Source organism: Lepisosteus platostomus, chromosome 10 (genome assembly GCF_059453375.1).
Source record: "Lepisosteus platostomus isolate fLepPlt1 chromosome 10, fLepPlt1.hap1, whole genome shotgun sequence".
In the NCBI taxonomy this organism is placed as follows: domain Eukaryota; kingdom Metazoa; phylum Chordata; class Actinopteri; order Semionotiformes; family Lepisosteidae; genus Lepisosteus; species Lepisosteus platostomus.
In genome coordinates, this window is record NC_142620.1 from 7,422,825 (window position 1) to 7,442,544 (window position 19,720).

The window sequence follows — 19,720 nt, forward strand, 5'->3', positions numbered from 1 at the left end:
GCCTAGCTGTGTGAAGGAGTTCAAATGAAAGTTGTTTTGCATAAAACATCAGCTAAATAACCCTGTCAACCAGGCTATGTAGCAGAAGTGCTTTGAAAGGACTGAGCTTTTTGGTTTATCCTTGCAGCATGCAAACGTATACCATTCCAGTTTTTTTTACTCCAATATTTCTATGTATTGCATAAAAGCTCTGTTTCATTCTCTTTCTCTCCACATCCTCTGCAACAAAACTTTTGTGTTCATTCTCATGCACTTGAGCCCCGTGTAAAACATACACTTGACAGAACCACGGTAGTGATGGGCTTGTAGTGTAAATGGCCATTATCATGAGCCTCAGTATGTCCAGCCTCAATGGGATTCTCTCTGGGTCCCAGTGGTTTGAATTAGTCCTGTTCCATTCTTATTCAGATGAAGCCAGATTGATTACTAATGTGTTAACTATAAGTACATGAGCACCATAGGTGGAAGATGCGTCTGTTCTGTTTGAATTGTTTTGGTTGTTAAAGATGAACTTTATGATTGGAACCAGAATGGAAAACATGGGAGATATTATGTAAACCAATAGACTGGTGTAATAATAGCAGCGAAATGAGTCACTATTCCCCGTTGCCATGGTATAGCATGATTATTGCAATGAATGTAGTAGGTTTATGCATATATATATGTGGGTTTGGCAACAGAGGTCAAGAGTTTTTTCCATTAAAAATGAATATGAAATGAAAGTAAATGTGCTTTAGACAAATTACATTAGGTATTGTTCGTTCACAGAAGTATTATTCCTAAATATGAATTAAAATCCTTTTTTAATTTGAAAGACTCACTAAACCGCCTGATGTTTGACATCTGTTCAGGTCATTCTCCATGGCTCTATATTGGAGCAGAATTCTAATTCTAAAGTATAGTGTCGATTTGTAAGCAGTTTTAGAAATGAATGAACGCAATAAACCTCTTTGCCTATTTTCCAGAGATGAAAATAAAGCCGCCAAGAAGAAAGTTCTTGTATGAAATGTGAATTTGAAGAACACACTGTAAACGCAGGCCAGTTTGAGTTGAGTGTGCGCGGACGCTGCGCGGTTTCAGGGGGGGGGATGTCTGACGCTGTAACTCTGCTGGCAGATGGCGATGGGCTCAGCCGACTGAGTTACCAGGATGCCCAGTCGTACCCGGACGACGAGCGGGGCTCTCTGGGCTCCCGGGGCACTGCGGAGGGCCTGGGGCCGGGGCTGAGGAAGTGCTCAGAGGGCACGGAGGCCAGCCTGGCCCCCAGCCTCAGCAGACAGGCCACCGAGGGCAGCCTGGAGATGGAGACGGCGGTCGACAACCAGGGCTACGACAACAACGATGCAACGGACACCTCCTCCACCTGGAGCCCTGAGGTAGGGCCAGGGGCGAGGGGCAGGGGTGGCACGAGCGCAGGTCCTCAGATTGACATTGCTATGAAACAGCGAGGCACCTGGAGCGGGGCGGTGGTGTTGAGCACTTTTTAGGAGCCTGGGCACCGATCACTGGGTGAAGTGCAGTTCATTTTTCTGAGCAACAGGGTTGCTATGAGCAGATAAATCTGGCCAGCTGTGGTCCATGTTACAGGTGCAGCTGGCAGCAATTAACCCTCATTATCCAATTTCCATTCCACACCCCTTTCTTCACTATTTAAACCCTCCGCTCACTCCGAATCATTGCTTGGTATTGGGAATCTATCCACCTCCTGAGCTCGCATGGTCCTCTACCTCTGACCACCAGCACCAAGACCCATCTAGCCTTGGACCTCACGACTACCCTCTCGTCTCGCCCCTTTTCGGATTTGTTTGCCCCGCTGATCTCTGAACCCGTATTCGACCTCGCCGGGAACTACTGACCACTCTGCTGCCTCGCTCCTCTCGGACTCGTAAGCCATCGGACTCTCTTAGAGACCTGCACAGGGTTCATAACAACTCGCCCGTAACAGTCCAGGAGTTTGTTCACGGAGAGCTGCTCCCTGGATGAATGTTGGGTGTTTTGGGGGGTCATGTCAGGGAGACACCCCGCAGTTACTGCTATGTTCGGAGGATTGGCAATACATTGGCGCAGGATGGCATGAGAATCAGGTTTCAGTTCAGGGCCCCAGAAACTGGAGAACACAGTCTGAGATGTATTCATATACTACATATACCAAATCTTGCATATTGTGTTGCGTATATGCTACAAAAATAATTTCAGTGTAATCAGTGTATGCTCAGCTAGATGTCTAAATCCCACACACCTTACATTTTTGAAGCGCTGAAGCTAATTTATTGCCACTCGCTAATTACCGCAGTTTGGCTCTTAATGTGTTGTTGCTCATGGATTCAGATTTATTGGAGTCATTACCATTCCAGCATGCCCAGGGGGAGTGAAAGTCAATGATACAGACTGTACAACAAATGCTTCCCTATTAGAGATTATTGCAGAGAAGGAAGTGCTGGCCCTGGAGCAGGGCCAGCAGTACAGAAACTTGAGGAAGTGAGCTTGCTACCTGTAACAGGTAGGCTGTTGAAAGTGAACGATGAAGCTCTGGATCAAAGCTCTGGTTCATGCACTTTGGAGTTTACAGTGAGTGATGGTGCGTGTAGTGGAAGTCATGGCGTAGAGTGACATTTGTCGTGTTGTGTGTGCGTGTGGGTGGACTGTGCTCTCTTGGCTTCAGTGCTTATCTAATCTGCTCTGCCGCTGTGTATCTGCCAGCACCAGCAAACACTCTCTGTCAACTCTCTGCACCTAAAATGACATTCAAGGCTGCCGTTAGAGAAAGAACTCCTGCTTTTCAATCTTGTCCCTTTTTTTTTTTGTCGCTGCCCTCTCCTTTTAGGATAGTTCTTCTGAGAGCCCAGGAAACCATAAACGTGAAGGAATTATTTGGAAGTGTCAAAGCTGAAACATTGCATTGACAATTCATGTGCCTCAGGCTCTAAAATAAAGAGGAGGACGCTCTTACTCTTTGACCTGCACAGGCCCACTTGTTAAAAGAAAAAGATCTCAAGCAATTTAATTCTATTATGCACCAGGCAGTGCAGCACTCCTTCCTTAAGAGAGACTCATTCATTTCTCCAAGTCTTAGAATCCTAGAAGAGTCAATTTTGGGGCAGGATTGTTTTCTGCCTTGTGTGAATTAAGTAGCAGGTGATGGGTTCCATTCGTGATGGTGGCACTGCCTGTTCTGCCCATGCATGTGCCTCTCTCCCTCAGGAGCAGGGAGCAGGGGAAGTCTCCTCTCAGCTGGCGGACACTCACCAGCCCATCTCCAGATGCGGTGACCTCATCATCATCCTGGACTACAAGGTCGAGGCGCAGAAACTCCTGGTGACCGTGGTGAGAGCCAGGGACATCCCGGATAAGGAGCGCAGCGGGATGGACGCCTGGCAGGTGCATGTGGTGCTCCTGCCCAGCAAGAAGCAGAGGCACAAGACCAGCGTGCAGCGGGGCTCCACGCCGCGCTTCAACGAGACCTTCCGCTTCTCCAGGATCGACGCCACCGAGCTGGGCGGCTACGCCCTGCGCTTCCGCCTGTACGCGGTAGGCAAGATCGCCAGGGAGCGCATGATGGGGGAGCAGCTGTACCACCTGAGCAGCCTGAGCCTGGAGGGCGAGATGGAGGCCACGCTGGTGCTGGAGCCTCGCAGCAACATGAAGGTGAGACAGCGGCACACGGGCACGGCTGGGCTTCTCATGTCCCCGCACTGTCAGGGTGGTTGGCTGACAACCCGAATCCGAGCTGAGAGGAAGCCAGTGAGTGGAAATCCGAAACTCTTGAGCTCCCTTGGCACAAAACTCTGGATTTCCATGATGTATACTGAATGTGTAAAGTGACTGGTAAAGTGTACATCTGTTGGCCTTCTTGTCTTGCTGAGAGGTGGAAGAGGTGAAACTGCCATGCGGTCTGTATTAATCCCCACAGGCTGTGTGGTGTCCTGTTGTGTGTCTTACTGGAGAGAGGGGCTGAGCCGTGTCACACAGCACCTTCAGTCTGACACTGTCTTTCCTCAGAGTGCGGACTCCCAGGTCAGCTTGTCCGCCATCTCGCACAGCGACAGCGCCTCGTCCACGCAGTCCCTGTCGCATGGCGGCGTCCCCGAGCTGCTCATTGGCCTCTCCTACAATGCAACCACCGGCCGCCTCTCGGTGGAGATGATCAAGGGCAGCCACTTCCGCAACCTGGCTGTGAACCGCCCCCCAGGTGAGGAGACCGCTCAGTCAGAAAACAGGGCTGACTCTGCACACAGTCCAGTCAGCGGGTTCTGGGAGCGCACAAGACCGCTGTGGAAGATAACTGCGTTCACTTAAAGGGATATCCCAGTGAAAGCACTGCACACACCGGCTGCGCTGTAGGCCTAGAGTTCAGGTGCAGGGCTTTGTCTAGAGATACGTTGATAGTATTTGACAGACGGAGAATGTATGCATTTATGTGCGCCACACAAAATCAGAGGCAGGACTGACACTGCAGGGTCAAGTGACAGAAATGACCTGTGCGGAATGTAGAAACATGTTAGTTGCAGAAGTAAGATGTGGCAAATGATGGCAATTAGGGAAATGTAGCTTTCATGGTAATTCTGGTTTCCTGTTTGCCTTAATTTTAACCTTGTGATTTTACTGCTTCTCAGGGTGGCTAAAAGAGCACAGAACAGGAAGCAGAGCTGCACTTCAGGGATGGGACCCAGTTATAAATAGCTGCCGAGTATTGAATTGCAATCGCTGGTCACTTTTTGTGATCGTAATTGACAGAACTGACCTGTTTCCCAGTCTGGGGCACTGTAGCCTTAAGGGGCTCTGACTACCCCTGCTGTTCTGTTTCTGTGCCACCTCGGTCGCTTTTAATTCTTCCCTTCACACTCTCCTTTGTTTACTAATGGTGTTCTCACCCCACGCAGGGCGCAGAACGCTTTTCTCTCTGAGGCTCAGGGTTTCAAATTCATTCTCATCACGCTGCCTAATCACTCTCACTGCTGTGAAAATACAGGGTTTATAAATAGAACATCAACACTAATGAAAAAAAAAAGCCTTTGAAAAAGACAGATTCTGCTTCGCTGTATTGAAGGAAGGTAACAAGTTTATCTAATGAGAGCATTTACCAGAAGCACTGTAGCCCACGGCAGCATCATATGTGCTGCAAATTGGATTGGTTCTCTTTTGTTTGAAAGGTGCCAGCCTGGGCTTTAAGTACTCTGTGTGCTTCTTCTAGACAATTAATAATGAGTGGTGTCACAGTTACTGGACAGCTATGTCACTGTCCAGTCGGTTCTGTGAAAGTTCTTCCTAAAATTCTATTTTTTTTTAAACTAAAAATTTGAGTAGAACATTCAATTAGACAGGGAAATCAGAAGTTTTGAAACTTCAGGGACCAAAAGCTTTCGGTCATCAGCCCGCACACGGTGACCGGGCGATGTGCTGCTTCTTGGCGAGAGCCCAGCAGTGGGTGCGTTCCCTAAAACGGCGCTCCTCCTTCTCGCCCAGATACCTACGGCAAGCTGACGCTGCTGAACTCCGTGGGCCAAGAGATGTCCCGCTGCAAGACCTCCATCCGGAGGGGGCAGCCCAACCCTGTGTACAAGGAGACCTTCATCTTCCAGGTGGCCCTCTTCCAGCTGTCCGACGTCACCCTCATGGTCTCCATCTACAACCGCCGCAGCATGAAGCGCAAGGAGATGATTGGCTGGGTCTGCCTGGGCCAGAACAGCAGCGGCGAGGAGGAGCAGGCCCACTGGCAGGACATGAAGGAGTGCCAGGCCCAGCAGGTCTGCCGCTGGCATGTCCTGCTGGAGTCCTAGAGGACTACCGCCCGCCCCATCCCCCCCCTCCACCCACCACCCTCGTACACACCTGTCGGAGACTGGCCCGCACCTGGCAGGAGCTCCTGCTGCCTGCCTGGATCCGCGGGAGGCGTTGACTTCTGTCCCGCGACCGGAGCCTACTTCCGAAGAGCAGGTGCCTGCTGGCATCGCGTCTACTGTGTGTCGGGGACCCCACTCTTTGGCCTCCTCCCCCCCACTCGGGACGGGTTTGCAGCAGGCATCTGGGGTGGATTTTTTCGGTTCCCCCCGGAACTCATCCGTTTCTCCCTGCATTCACTCCCAAAGTCCGCTCGCTCAATCCGGAGAGGAACTAACCGACTCCCCGTGCTCGTTCATTGCGGATTCAAGACTCGGTGGCAGAGCAGCTGTCTCTCACTGTGTTGCGGAGCTGTGAGATTCTCGTGACGCACTGTGCAGTAGATCCATCTGCACCCAGCCACTCGAGTCGCATCTGCCCTGAGATGAATAGGAAGGCTGGGTTATAATAAAATACCAAAAAAAAAAGTCCAGCTGCTTTTTAAGATTGCTCAATGTTTCGCTCTTTGACAGAAGAGCTCTGAGAGCTGTTGATTGCTGTAATATCCTTTCGGAAGATATTAATGTCAACTAGCCTTCATTCCTGAATGTGAATTGTCATGAAAGAGTGGGTCTACTACTGCTGCCTTCCTCTCTCCTGGCACACCAGCTGCAGTGCCCTGTTCCTGGCTCACCATGCTGTCCGGGTACAGCTACGAGGCGTAGCGCCTTATTTACCTCCACCCGTTGTTATTTTGTTTGACAGGGCCGTGTCAGATGGCCCATTAACAGTGTTTGTCTCAAATTTAGTCCCCTAGACAGTTTGTTTTCTTTCTACAGTCCAGCAAGTCCTCTTCCTAAACCAAACAAAACCTGACTCCTTAAAAGAGTCCTAACTGCACTTTAAGGAACTTTTCCCTGGCCATAGAAGAGGCTGTCCTAATGCCAAACATCCCAACAAGAGCGACTGTTTAACTTTAATGCATGTCTTTTTTCTCTGTCTCTCTCCACTGCTCTTTCCTCCCAAAAGAGACACTCCTAATTAATTAACTTTACCCCTGTAATCAACTGCGGGCCACCAATCTCCATTTCACCGACTCCACCTGATTCCCTACAGGAACCAAGATGGTTGTTCCCCATGGAAGCCTCAAAGTGACACTTCAACTGACTTGTCCCCTCAGGAATATAGACTCTCTCACAGATTCCTGACATTTAACAGTTTATAATCATGGCGGCAAAGCCTGGAAAGAGATGTGCGACCACTAGTTTTGCAAAGGGAGTACTGTTTCCAAGACCACAGCTGTGGCAGTGCAGGGGGCTTCACTGCAACATTAAAGCCACCCAAGGTCAATATTTAACATGGCCAAAGGACACGCACTGCTTCCCTGGCAGACCGGTGACAGACACACAATCTGCAATGTGCAGTATATCAAACACACTCCAGGGTTACAGGGCTGCTGGTTGTTTGGCCTGACTAGCACTACGGTAGACTGAGTTCATAAGCTTGAATGCATCCTAAGTTTTCTTTGGAGCATCCAGATGTGGCCACCTGTTGTGTGATGATTAAAACAACACTGTGCGCATGCCTGCCTGCTTTCTGGTCCTGACTAAGGGTGGCAATACGGTGTCTCAATGGAGAAATCAAGCTTGTCTGTCCCCCGGTGCCATTTTATTTAGGCAGTTAAGATAAAAGAACAATACAACATTATCTAATGATGACTGGGAAAAGAACGTTTCAGTTCTTTCATTAACTGTACCAGGATTTGCTTTATTATTACTGTAGCACGGAGGCTGATGACATTTACGGGAAGACAAGATTAATGAAATTGCTGTGCTACACAGTGGATTTTTTTACTGGTATTCCTGAAGTGTTCAATTTGCAAAACTCATTGTTTTTTCCCTGAAATGATAAAAATCCCACGTGGTACTTCTAGGGAAGAGGAAAAAAACTAAGATCTTAATGAGAGTGACATTTCAGCATTCAAAACCTCCCTCTTTTATTCTATCTTCTCAAACTGGCACAAGGAAGCCACCGGCACTGAATCTATCTTGACTATGCATTTCATAGATGATGGTAACAAATGTCACATATGCATGGTAGAAGTTCATGTTGTTGTGTGCATATATATTTTTAAAGTAAGAATCACCTTCTGGATGCATTAAAAGAACTTTTATACAGTACGGCATGCATCTTTTGTATTACAGATTACATGTATATGAAGTGCCTGTAGCTAAGAATCTGTATGGGATTTTGGAGTGTACTTGTCATGAGAAAGCCTTGTGTTGAAATAAGCATGCATTGCTAAACAAATGTACTACTCTGTTAGCCAATGGAAGCATGGACCAGTGAATCCTGTACATGTACAGTGCCTGTACCATGCATGCAATGATTAAAGGATAATATATGTTTTGTACATATTTCATGGCCTTTCAGTAAATTGTGACCACTGCTTGTTTTTTTTTCTCTTCACTGTCGTTGTGCTCTCTCTGTCTTCAAGGCCATTAAGGCTGCATACACCCACAGTAATAACAAAAGATGTGAGCATTCGCCTTCTGTGAGGGTCAGAGACTGGGGACAGAAGAGCACAGTGCTCAGTAACAACACATAGAGATTATTGTAATTTTTCATGAACGCCTTTCTTGACTCATCATCTCAAGGAACTTTTCAATAAAACAAGGGAAAGGCAGAAACAGTAGAGCCAGTTACTGTGACCTGAAGCTCCTCTGCCTTTCACAACATCTTGCGTTCCTGTGTTTTGAATGACTTTTTAGAATTCCTAGAAACTACAGGCTTATGAATCAGTAGAACTGAAAAGATGAATGTTGGGTGCAAAGACATTTAGCTACATAGCAAAGTATATCAACTATTTTCTGAATCTGCCATTGGTTCATTGACCATATGCCTTATGTAATGATTCAGACATTTGTTTTGATGTGTGATTACTAAATGGAAGTAGGGGTGGTAATGGTACTGGTGTGTTTTACTTTAATGGACTGTGAATGGTTGGATGTGTTCTAGATTAGTGGATCCAAACTCTGGGCCTGGAGGAACACCAAGTTGTCTGGTCTTGCTACAACTGCGTTCTTAATCACAAGCTAATTGATTATAGTTTTCTATCTTGGGCATATTTAGAAATTTGCTTTCAGCTCCTAGGAGGTCAAATAGAATTTAAAATTAATTGGTATCAACCTTCTGCGTGTCTGTTACAGTGTCTTTCCCAGTTGTGGGGTGTCTGCTATAGTGTCTTTCCCAGTTTGGGGTGTCTGCTATAGTATCTTTCCCAGTTGTGGGGTATTCTCTACAGTGTCTTTCCCAGTTATGGGCTATCCTCTACAGTGTCTTTCCCAGTTATAGGCGTGTTGGTTACAGTGTCTTTCCCAGTTGTGGGGTGTCTGCTATAGTATCTTTCCTAGTTGTGGGCTATCGCTTACAGTGTCTTTCCCAGTTGTAGGCGTGTCTTTCCCCGTTGTGGGCATGTTGGTTATAGTAACTTTCCCGGTTGTGGGCTATTGCTTACAGTGCCTTTCCCAGTGTCTTTCCCAGTTGTAGGCATGTCTTTCCCAGTTGTGGGGTGTCTCTTACAGTGTCTTTCCCAGTGTCTTTCCCAGTTATGGGCTATCCTCTACAGTGTCTTTCCCAGTTGTGGGCGTGTATTTCCCAGTTGTGGGGTGTCTCTTACAGTGTCTTTCCCAGTTGTAGGCGTGTCTTTCCCAGTGTCTTTCCCAGTTACTGTATGGGCTATCCTCTACAGTGTCTTTCCCAGTTGTGGGCGTGTATTTCCCAGTTGTGGGGTGTCTCTTACAGTGTCTTTCCCAGTGTCTTTCCCAGTTATGGGCTATCCTCTACAGTGTCTTTCCCAGTTGTGGGCGTGTCTGTTGTAGCATCATTCCCCCTCGTGGGCGTATCTGTCACAGTGTCATTCCTGCTTGCGGGTGTGTGTCTGATAAGTCTGTTCATTATCAGGTGATCAACTAGTGAGAGCAACTGCCAGCAGGTGGAGGAGATGCTGTGTGAAGTTCTGTGTGCTGACGTTGCAGGAAATATGAAGTTGGGTATTTTGGACACTCAGGACTGAACGAAGAAACAAAAAGAAATATAAGTCTAAACAAAAATGAGCTTCAATGAATCTACTGTAGCGATGTAGAGAACTCGGCTGGGATGAAAACCTGACTGTTCTACCGGACACCTCGTCAGCAAAACCTACCACGTCTCCCAGCGCATCAGTAGTATAATAAATGTTACAAATCGACGTCACAATAAATCAATTAAATGTTACAAACCCACGTCACAATAAATACATTAAAAATGATTTGACGATGAGCAGTACCGTGGAATAAACCCGACTTTCAGATCTGGGTCACTTTTAAGGGTCGTGTGGGGGGAGACTTGATGCCTCTTTTGCATAGTTCCCAGCGGTGCCACGAAGCATTTGCTTGGGCAGCCTGTTGCAGATCACACACGTCGAGATCTGAAGGTATATTATTATCCGCAGACAGGAGTACATTAAGTAATGTGAAGCTATTTGTGTGCGTTCGCCAGTTCAGACCTGCCCGGCAAATGTCTGCTGCACTCGCAAAAATGGGCTCGCAGCACCAAATTCATTTTATTACCACTTGGACTAAAAAGGCGAAACAGTTTTTTTTTGGGGTTCTCCAAAGAGCACCTTGTCATCCGTGCTGTGATATCCTCTCCTTTTAGCGTGCACCGCGGTCAATAAAAAACATCTCACTATGCGAAATCTAGCACCCAAGTCGAAATGTTGCTGAGAATGAGGGAGCGTCATCATCGCCTAGCAACGCTCCTAGCAACAAGAAACATCTGCCGTTTTAAGGACCAATGAGACTGCGGCGCAGCTGTGTTGTTGCCTGTTGCTCAAAAAAGGGATATTTTAAGATCTTGGGAGCGTTGCGTGTTTCAAGGGGGTTATTGGGAAAGCGATACAGCGCCTAGATATAAAAGGGAAACTTCAGTCAGTCCCTGGATCTGGACAGCTGACGCATATAACAAAAGAGACTCAATGTTAGAGCTTCGGACAGGAACAGAGCGGAGACTAACCCAACTAGCTCTGAGCGAGGATCAATTTTCATCCCAATTCAACTGATCTGCCAGCTCTTTGGGTGTCGGCAAGCTTGAGTAACCTTCAAGAGGTATTTGTTTAACTTCTTTTAAAACAAAAACAACGAACTGCAATTAAACAGAGGGAAAAACACTTTTATAGTATATACTCCCGGGTCTGTGTACGTGTTTCATACGTTATAGTTTCTTTCTTGTCTTCTCGGTTCAACTATATATTAAATTCGCGGCGGGGAATGTTTGCTTTTCTGTGTATAATAAAATAAAACACTTCAGAAATCACAAGAGTGTTTAGCGACGCTACCAGCGACTGTGTTTTAATTGGTCTGACATAAAGTGCAAAATATTTTTCTGTTCTTTTTGAAGAATGCATTCCCTGCCTCACTCTTGGATGTCGCGGATACTCGCGTTCTCTGTCTTGCTCTCTGTAGCGGAGTATAGTGGTCGCTATTCGCTGCTAGACAGCGGAGCAAAGACGCTCGCAGGCTGTGATTTCTGCACACTACAGGAACTTGCAGTTTAAAGGGTTTTGGGAGACGAAACTATACCTGTTACGGCACGGGGGACAACGATTTAGTAAATCGTTAAATAATTTCAATACATTAAGCGGTTTGACTGACAACTACTGCGGAAGTGTAATCTCACGAGCGCTTTCCACACCATTTAAAGACCGGCGATGTATAAAAACTAAGTCTTTTGAACGCACATCTCTCGAAATGAAGTGGAAAAATATTGCCCTTGAACTATTACAACAGAGACCATCAGATTTTAAAATACACAATTACGGAACTGTTTCTTTTTCCAATTACCAACATCGGGGGGTGTAGATAGCTGACCTTTTTTAATTATAAGAATAATGCTTAACTAAAATCTGCCAGAAATAGATGATGATGAATATGCTTGAAATGCTTGAAGGATTATTCTTTAGAGCTGTTGTAGGTTTGCAAATTCACTCAGCCTGAAAAATAAAGACTGGGCACTCCGACCGCAGAAACGTGTAGACGCCCCTGTGCTCAGTAAATTAATAAATGAATTGTTTTTTTTTTAAAATGAGAAACGCTAAAACTTGCACAGAATCAAAGTAAGCCAAGGAAACAAATGCACAAATCCTTTAATGTATATACTGAAATGTTAAATGTTGTTCAACTCACAACTGAAGGTGTCTGGTCATTTTATTTTGTATGTCTACATTTTAATTCAGACATATTGTCTGCTTTTTAACAATGAAAAAACCCGACTTTTTATTTATACTTTTAATTCTGTCTTTTTAAGCAGCTGTAATTAAGCGGTGAATTAGAATGTATTGTATGAGATAGGTGTTACACAAACAGCCCTGTATTTAGATTTAATAGTAGTCCACGCTAATCTAGAACACAGTGTAATAACTGTTTTTGGGCACAAATTGCTGAGCTCGTCAGTGCTGTGGAATGCAGTGCATATACCAAGCGAATCCAATACATTTCCTGAACTCATATGTTGAACTCCATAAGTAGAAATGTTATTGCTGAATGACCATGCGTGTGAAAGGTGGCTTTGCTGCTTGCCATTAATAATTGGTGTCAGTGAATTGTCTACACGTTCTCTTTCTGGCACTATTGCGTGCGGTGCAGTGGAATGACAATTCCAGACATGGGAAAAGCAATAGGTTTGCATATTGTTTCCAGTGATTGAACTGAGACTGGACATAGTGCAATGACTTTGAAGAATGCTCATATTGCATGAATCATTAATGTCAGGAAGTCTCTGAGATTCTCTTGCAACATTGTGAGAATACAGTGCACATTTTGTTATTCTAGGCAATCTGCCTACTAACACTTATTGCTTGGATTAAGTGCCACCCCTAAAGCCTTTCTTTATCAAATACACAGCTGTAAAGAGGAGCTTCTAAAACAATGTTCACTGTGGAGAGGCTGACTCAGAGCACAGGGACCCATTCCAGAGAGCAGTTTGACGGTTGATTGTGATCTCCTTCAGGTACGTTTTCATTTGTGTTCCTTGTGGGATTATTCACCTTTTTCTTGCAGCACTATGCAGTTGATTAGGCATAACGTGGCTTTGCAGCTGTGGCTCCAGACTCGATGATGCAACTCCAGAAGGAAATCACAGCAGCGCTGTGTGAATGGCCCGTCTCTTCCCAGAACCTGCCTACTGGCTGGATTAGCAGGCTTCTGTTTGGATGAGGGATAAGGAGCGAGGTGGTTGTTCATTTGGGTTCCTGAGATGAAGCTAGGCAAAAGTAAAGCATTCTCTTTCATGTTTCAGGAGTTCTCAGACCTGATGTCTTTTGTGAGGGGTGTCGATTTTGCTCGAAGAAGACATTGAAGATGATGTCCTTGCCAATTCAAATTGTAAATGAATTGTTCTGAATTTCCCAGTGGTTCTCACAATGCACACAGCGCCCAACTGGGGAACATCCACTCCTCCAATTTTCTCAGTGTTGACAATATCTGATATTGAATTCTCTTCCAAGAAAAAGAGGCACAGATCCCTAGGGGTGAATCTAACAAAATGTTGTGCAACTCTGTTAGTAATCCATGACAATAAAGTGCTGATGTATTTAGCATCAAATTCAAACAAATTAGAAACTCACTTTTTGTATGTATGAAAATGACATACTGTATGAGATATATGTATCTCTAAAACAGTACATGATTTTTGGTGTTTATATGTCCCATAGTGTTTCAATTTGCCATACTGTTTGAGAAACGCTGGGACCTGTTAGTCGTTATTTTCATTGGTGTCATTCAATCATCTTAAATAATGACATCAGAAATTCACATTCAATCCGTGGAAACACTGATGAAATTAAATTCTGCCTGCTTTGTGAACCAGCAACAGCAGGAACTTCAGGAACCCAGAGAGATTGCATGTTGAATTATTGTCAGTCACACAGCAATTCCTTTTTTCACTTTGTATCTTTGAACAGCCAGTTCCTTCCAAGACAGACCAAGTAGATCAACAACGTCGAAAGTCGCTTACTTTAAGAGAAAATATGCAGAAGAGGAGGATTTACAGAGAGATTACCATGGGTATTTTCAGAAAGTAAGAGCATCTTTTATCTTTATGGGATAATTATTTCTGGCATTGCTTTGTTGGCTTGTGATGTGTAATTGTCTAAGTGCAGCAAACGTCTTTTTTTGCTGCTGAACTTCTCTTTGGTGTGTGTTCTTGAGTCATGGAGAGATGTGAATGCCCATCTCATCTGCCCTTTTCTCTGAGTGTGGGGCAGTGCTAGCAAGCTCCTGAACCCAGATGCAAGAGAGAATTCTGCGCATTCTGGCCCCCTTAGCAAAATCACAACACTGCTGATGTCTCCTACTACACAAACATTCATGCTAACTGCTCTGCCAAGGGCAGAAGTACAAGCTGTGTTGTAGTTTAGGCTAGTAATGTGTATGTGTTTGGCATTCAAGCCCATGTCTCAGCCCACATACCATTCCACCTGATGTCACATGAGTAGCACACTCACATGATTTGCACTCTGCACAAGTGCACAAGTAAATGCTACTTCCTTTTCTTCGCACCGTTGCAAATCTCACCTCTTGTATTTTGCCCACTATACCAGTCTACCTACATCTGGTGGCAGGAAGTATTCATCTTGACGGAACAATCCACAAGAAGATTTTGTCATGAGTAGAGGCCACTCAGTCATGAGTGCCATCTTCCTACATATCCAATACTTTCAGACTAAGCTTTGGAAGCTCTCACTGTGTCATTCTCCGCTATGTGACTTGACATTGATCAATGCAGTGTGTGAAAATGCATTGTAGCGTCAATCCAGAATGCACTCTTAAGACGCACCCCTTAATTCCCTCATCCTTTGCTTGGTGCATATAGGACCAAACACTCTCGTGCTTCTTTCTCTCTCGTTAGCACTTGATATTGCCTGAGGATCGGAGCTGTATTCTAAAACTGTCCCTGGAGAAACTCAGATTCCTGGAAGACCCAGAAGCCTACCTGCGCAGGTCCGTGCTGATCAACAACCTCCTGAGGAAGATCCACAATGAGGCTGAGGTGGAGGAGGAGGACTTCCGGGCCTATGACAGGAGCCCGGGGCAAGGGCTGCTGTACGGGGACGGCAGGAAACGGGTGAAAGTGGTGGTGGCAGACTGCTGCGCGGAGCCCTTCAGCTACGAGGAGCTGCAGCACTATCATGTGGTGCCTTACGGGTCTGGGAACTGCCTGTACGGACTGGGCTACCCCAGCTCCCCACCAGACCACAGCCCTCAGCTACTGGTTTATAAACTGGATGACAATGGGTGACACCTTCTGAGCTGCAAACTGTTGGAAACCAGCACGTTGTGACCAGTCTTATTGACTCGAAGAAACAGATTACATGCATGTTAAAATGCTGTCAAGTTCAGAAAGTCGTAGCCAGTGATGCCTACCCATCACTGCTCTGTTAGGAGTCACCTCAATGTAGTTTAATTGACTTGGTTTCAAGGCCAGTAGCACAAGGAATTAATTGGAGAAATCAGATATTTGGTTACATTTACAATGCTTTCAAATGTTATTAGGAAAGAGAGAAATAATGCACTCGGTAAAATAAAACTTTTAGAAAACAGTTTCCAGGTCAAGGCTTATGCAAACACAAGCACAGTTGATGTTTTCAAGGTTATTCCGATCTGCTTTTGCTGAGAAAAAAGTATTTTATTAATAAGGCATGAGAATGGCTTAACCTCTTTGAAGCCAAGAATGTTGCATCTTTGTAGACTGGTCATGAGACTTTGACAGCGGTGCTGCTGTATGGTACTGTACTGTTGTGTTTTAAGCTGTTTGTGTTACGAACATAATTTACTAACACATTTGGGAAAATTAATTCCGTTACAGGACCACTATGGATGATTCCAAATCATTTTGCTTTTAAATAGCTGAATTTATGAATATATTTTTCCAGTAATTGGAAGGGAAATTGCATGTGAGAGTGATTAGGGTTTTGATGTTGTATGTTTTGACACCATTTTGATTAGTGTTGGCTTTGTGGACACAGGCCAGTTGCTGAAAGCGCTGCGGTCTGTTCCCCAGGAAGTAAGGTAGTGGTTTGTGTCGGTGTGAGTGGTAGCTGACAAGTACCAGTGCGCAGACTCATCCTCTGAGTTGTTTCCAGCAAGGCTTAAAGAGGACATGCTCCTGCAAAAACAGTCTCAAAACTTCTGTGCAACTTTCTGCGTTCCTTACACACCACGGACTTCAGTTCGCTCTTTAGAACGAAGTAGACATGGAGTTCGCTATATCCTGATTTTAGTGGTATGATAAAACTTAAGGTTGTATGCATTTAATTTAGGCTTTTCATGAGTTATATTGTATTTGAACGAAGCGTTCTGCTTTTGTGGTGGAAGTGGCGTGTAAATGTAGTATTGATTCAGTGGATGAGGGACTACCGGCACCAGTCCCACGGATTCAGCCCACGGTGGATTTAGATGTGGTTTTGCCGCCCTCTGCTGGTCACAGGAAATTCGATGGAAAAGAGATGCGTTTCAGTGGATCGATATTTCTATAAATGAGATGGAGATTATTGAAAAATGCAAACTAATCGGCTCAGAACAACTGGAGGTTGAGAACACAGAGTCTGCAGACCATGACAGGTCGGAAAATGGATCCAATGGTTTATTTCCTTTGTAACCTTATTCTCTTTTAATTGTGTCCTAATAATGTGTTTACGATGCTGCTGAAGACATGTCAGATGAGTTTACTTGAGTACGTCTTGTTTTTTTCCAATACCGATGTAGGACAGGCTTAATTAATTGGTACAATCACTGCCAGGATTCCGATATTTTACGACTGTTTCCTACATTTCCTTTAACCTGAATTGTTTCTATACTGCTTTGTAACTGTCTAGATGACGTTAGTTTTAATACCGTACGTTGCAGTGTGGGGTGCATTTATTATTCAAATCGTCGTTGAAAGAAATTCCCTTTGTTAACGAAATGATTAAGGAAAGTTCAGAAATATAACCACAAGAAAACGTAATCATTCACACCACAAACAAGCGACTTGTAGGTCCGCCATGATACTTGTCTTATCGTGGATGGGCGGGAAATTCAGATTTCCATTGAAAGTAGCTGGATTTTGTTACCTTGAGCCGCTGTATACGACACGGCGATGGGCTGTTTCTTGGTGTTCGTGATTAAAATGGTGTTTTTATTCGTTTTTGAAAAATGTACACTACTAGCGCTTACATACCCCGCGGTGTATGAGAGAAGGATTTATCACTGACGGTTCCTGAAGAGTAGGGACCTATTTAAAAACCGCTTCACCCCGGCCAATTTATCATTTATTTATGATATAGCGTTTTTGACAGTGTTTATTTGAAGAATGTTTTGCAGCTTGTGCCAAAATACTTAAATTGACAATGATTGTAATTCGGGTAATTCAAATCTAAAGCACCTGTGCCCTGGATAATTGATTTTTTTTCCGTCTCGTTGTTTATCTCAGTGGAAGAACTATGATATTAACGAAGATGATTGAATTCGCATTTTATTAATGACAATTTATAGTTGTATAATGTGTGTAAATTAATGTTCGCAAGTATAATATATTTTAATATGTGGCAAAACAAGTCCGATATGCACACCTGTTTTCAGATTTTAAGACAAGAAAACTGCGCTGGAAGAGCAAAAATAGAAAAGTTGTTTCTTGTCGGAATTACGTTTTGTTTGGGTTTTGAAATACACACACTATTTTACAATATTTAAAAATATTTTTGAAAACATAAGAATGCATATACTTTTAAAATGTTATTTTGTTTGAGAGTGCTAAATAAATTTCAGAAGTTATTGCGTTGTGTTTCTCTCACAAGTGAATACTGTAAGTGCTTATAAACACCAGAGCTACAACACTGCTATCTTGTGTCCCAGTGACGAAATTACAGCAGGGCTGCAAGTTCAGCACAGCCGCTGGATTACAGAACTGAAAGGATTCATATTCCGCAGGATTTCAAAACGTCACAATGAAAGACAGTCATGTGACTTGAGGCTGCCGACACATGGACACGGCTCAGGTAAAACCTTACCTGCTGAAATATTCAGCATATTTCCAGCCATTTTCTAACTGCTTTTCCCAGTTCCAAGCTGGAGCACCTCCTGGCAAGCAATGGGTGCAAGGCAGGGTATAACCAGTCCATCGCAGGGCAGAACAGACACAAACACAGATACTCAAACCTAGGATCAATTTTCCCAGAAGCCAGTTCACCTGCCAGAATGTCTTTGGACTGTGGGAGGAAACCGGAGCACACACACAAACAAACTCCACACAGGTCGAGAATTGACCCCAGGGCCCCAGTGCTGCAAGACAGCAACGCTAGCCACTGTGCCACCATGCCACCCTTCTCCATATTCCAGCCTATTTAAAATTCTAATGCTATCTCTTGTGCAGCAATTGGTATACAAATGTCCTGAAATTGTGCTTAAATAGCTGGTCCAGACTGTGCTTAATAGAGTTAAATTGGACTTTGTCTTTGGCCTCGCTGGTTGTTATAGCAGGCTTTTGCAATGTCAGACGTTAACTGAGAGCGTGATTAAAATAACTACCTAGACTGTTGAAAACGGTATTAAAACCTTTTAAAAGCAATTTCTACCATAACCCCACTTGGAGAAAAATACCTCTTTTGGCCTAATTATATTGGTAAGAAAGCAGCTCTGTTATTTTGCATTAATGGTACGTGCTTTACAGATCAGCTGCCTGCTTTGTAATTGCAGTTTGAGTGCATAAAACTGCAGTCCTATGACTACTGTGGTACATTACATAACCAATCAAAATACCACTGGGCCCTTGACACAAGAAAGATAAATGATGGAAAGGGGCAGGCAAAGCACTTTACAATGAACAGCCGAGTCCGTGCTTTAAAGAGGCCTTTTGTACTCAGCTGCTGAAAAGCTTTGGCACCGTCTGGCTCTTGATGGGTGCTGCCTGCAGCTGGCTTTGATCTTTTTCACATAAAAACCCGTAGTGCTCATTGCAGGCCACTCAGGAACAGTGTGACAAGGGCCACATTCTCCCCTGTGCTGGAGATGTGCGTTTCCAAATTCTGAAGACCTGAATATTTTGGAGTCCATTGGTTTTATCCATAAATGCTGCTTGTGGTTAAATTGATCCTTGGATCAATGAACTGCTAACTACCGAACCTGCTACAGGTTCGCTATTTTAGTTTTTCAATCTGTCAAATTCAGCAAATAGTATTTGTGCATTAAAAGGTGCAGGGGTATGGCATGCTTAGGTTTGTAGCCTGCAAAGGTTGTGCTAGCTTCTTTTCACTTCGAGATTAGGTGAAACATGCAATTTCAACAGGGGCGTTCAAGCTGTTGCACGCAACTGTGTGTGAGCCGAATGGCCCTCTCTTGTTTGAATCCTTCCTTATGTTCTCATGCTTCAGTCAGTATATCTCTGCATGAGGAGTTTACAGCACAGATTCCATTCACTACTTCATTGCAGAAGCATTGCTGTTGCTTGGCTCAAATGCTTTTCAAATTTAGGTGTGGCAGGTCCGCTTCTCCCAGCCATCCTTCTGTTATCAATGTGTTTCTCTGGGTGAACCCCAGGGCCAGATCAAAGTCTTAGCGGTCCGTCTGTAGATGAAAGATGGACAAATCCTGTGCAGTAAGGATATTATGATATACTAATTGCAGGCTTTACTTTTTTTCTGGACTGTGTTTTAATATCTTATCATCTGTTGCTCTTCTTTGGACTCCCTCCAATGCTTCTTGATCCCTTTTGTAAAGTGGAGACCAGAGTTGTACGCAGTACTCCAGATAAGTGATACATAGTACTGTTTCAGCATAATCTCTGTTGACTTGTATTTGACACTTCTGCTATGTCATCAAGCATTTTTTTG

The 19,720-nt window shown here is 44.6% G+C and overlaps 1 protein-coding gene and 1 long non-coding RNA gene across 8 annotated transcripts in view; both read left to right on the top strand.

Moving 5' to 3' along the window:
- syt16 (synaptotagmin XVI) overlaps positions 1–8,234 on the top strand; it is a 35,547-nt gene extending 27,313 nt beyond the window's left edge. For all 7 annotated transcript variants that reach the window (XM_088647819.1, XM_088647821.1, XM_088647818.1 and 4 more), the window contains 4 exons: positions 1,117–1,376; positions 3,202–3,645; positions 4,000–4,189; positions 5,464–8,234. In XM_088647819.1, the coding sequence (XP_088503945.1) occupies positions 1,117–1,376; positions 3,202–3,645; positions 4,000–4,189; positions 5,464–5,777 (1,208 nt within the window). In that variant the 3' untranslated portion in view covers positions 5,778–8,234. The remainder of the gene's footprint in view (positions 1–1,116; positions 1,377–3,201; positions 3,646–3,999; positions 4,190–5,463) is intronic.
- Positions 8,235–10,466: 2,232 nt separating this feature from the next.
- Positions 10,467–17,666, top strand: LOC148653173 (uncharacterized). The gene is made up of 4 exons (XR_015941621.1): positions 10,467–10,964; positions 12,759–12,864; positions 13,817–13,932; positions 14,764–17,666. It is a non-coding gene; the product is annotated as an uncharacterized LOC148653173 (long non-coding RNA).
- The last annotated feature ends 2,054 nt before the right edge of the window (positions 17,667–19,720 follow it).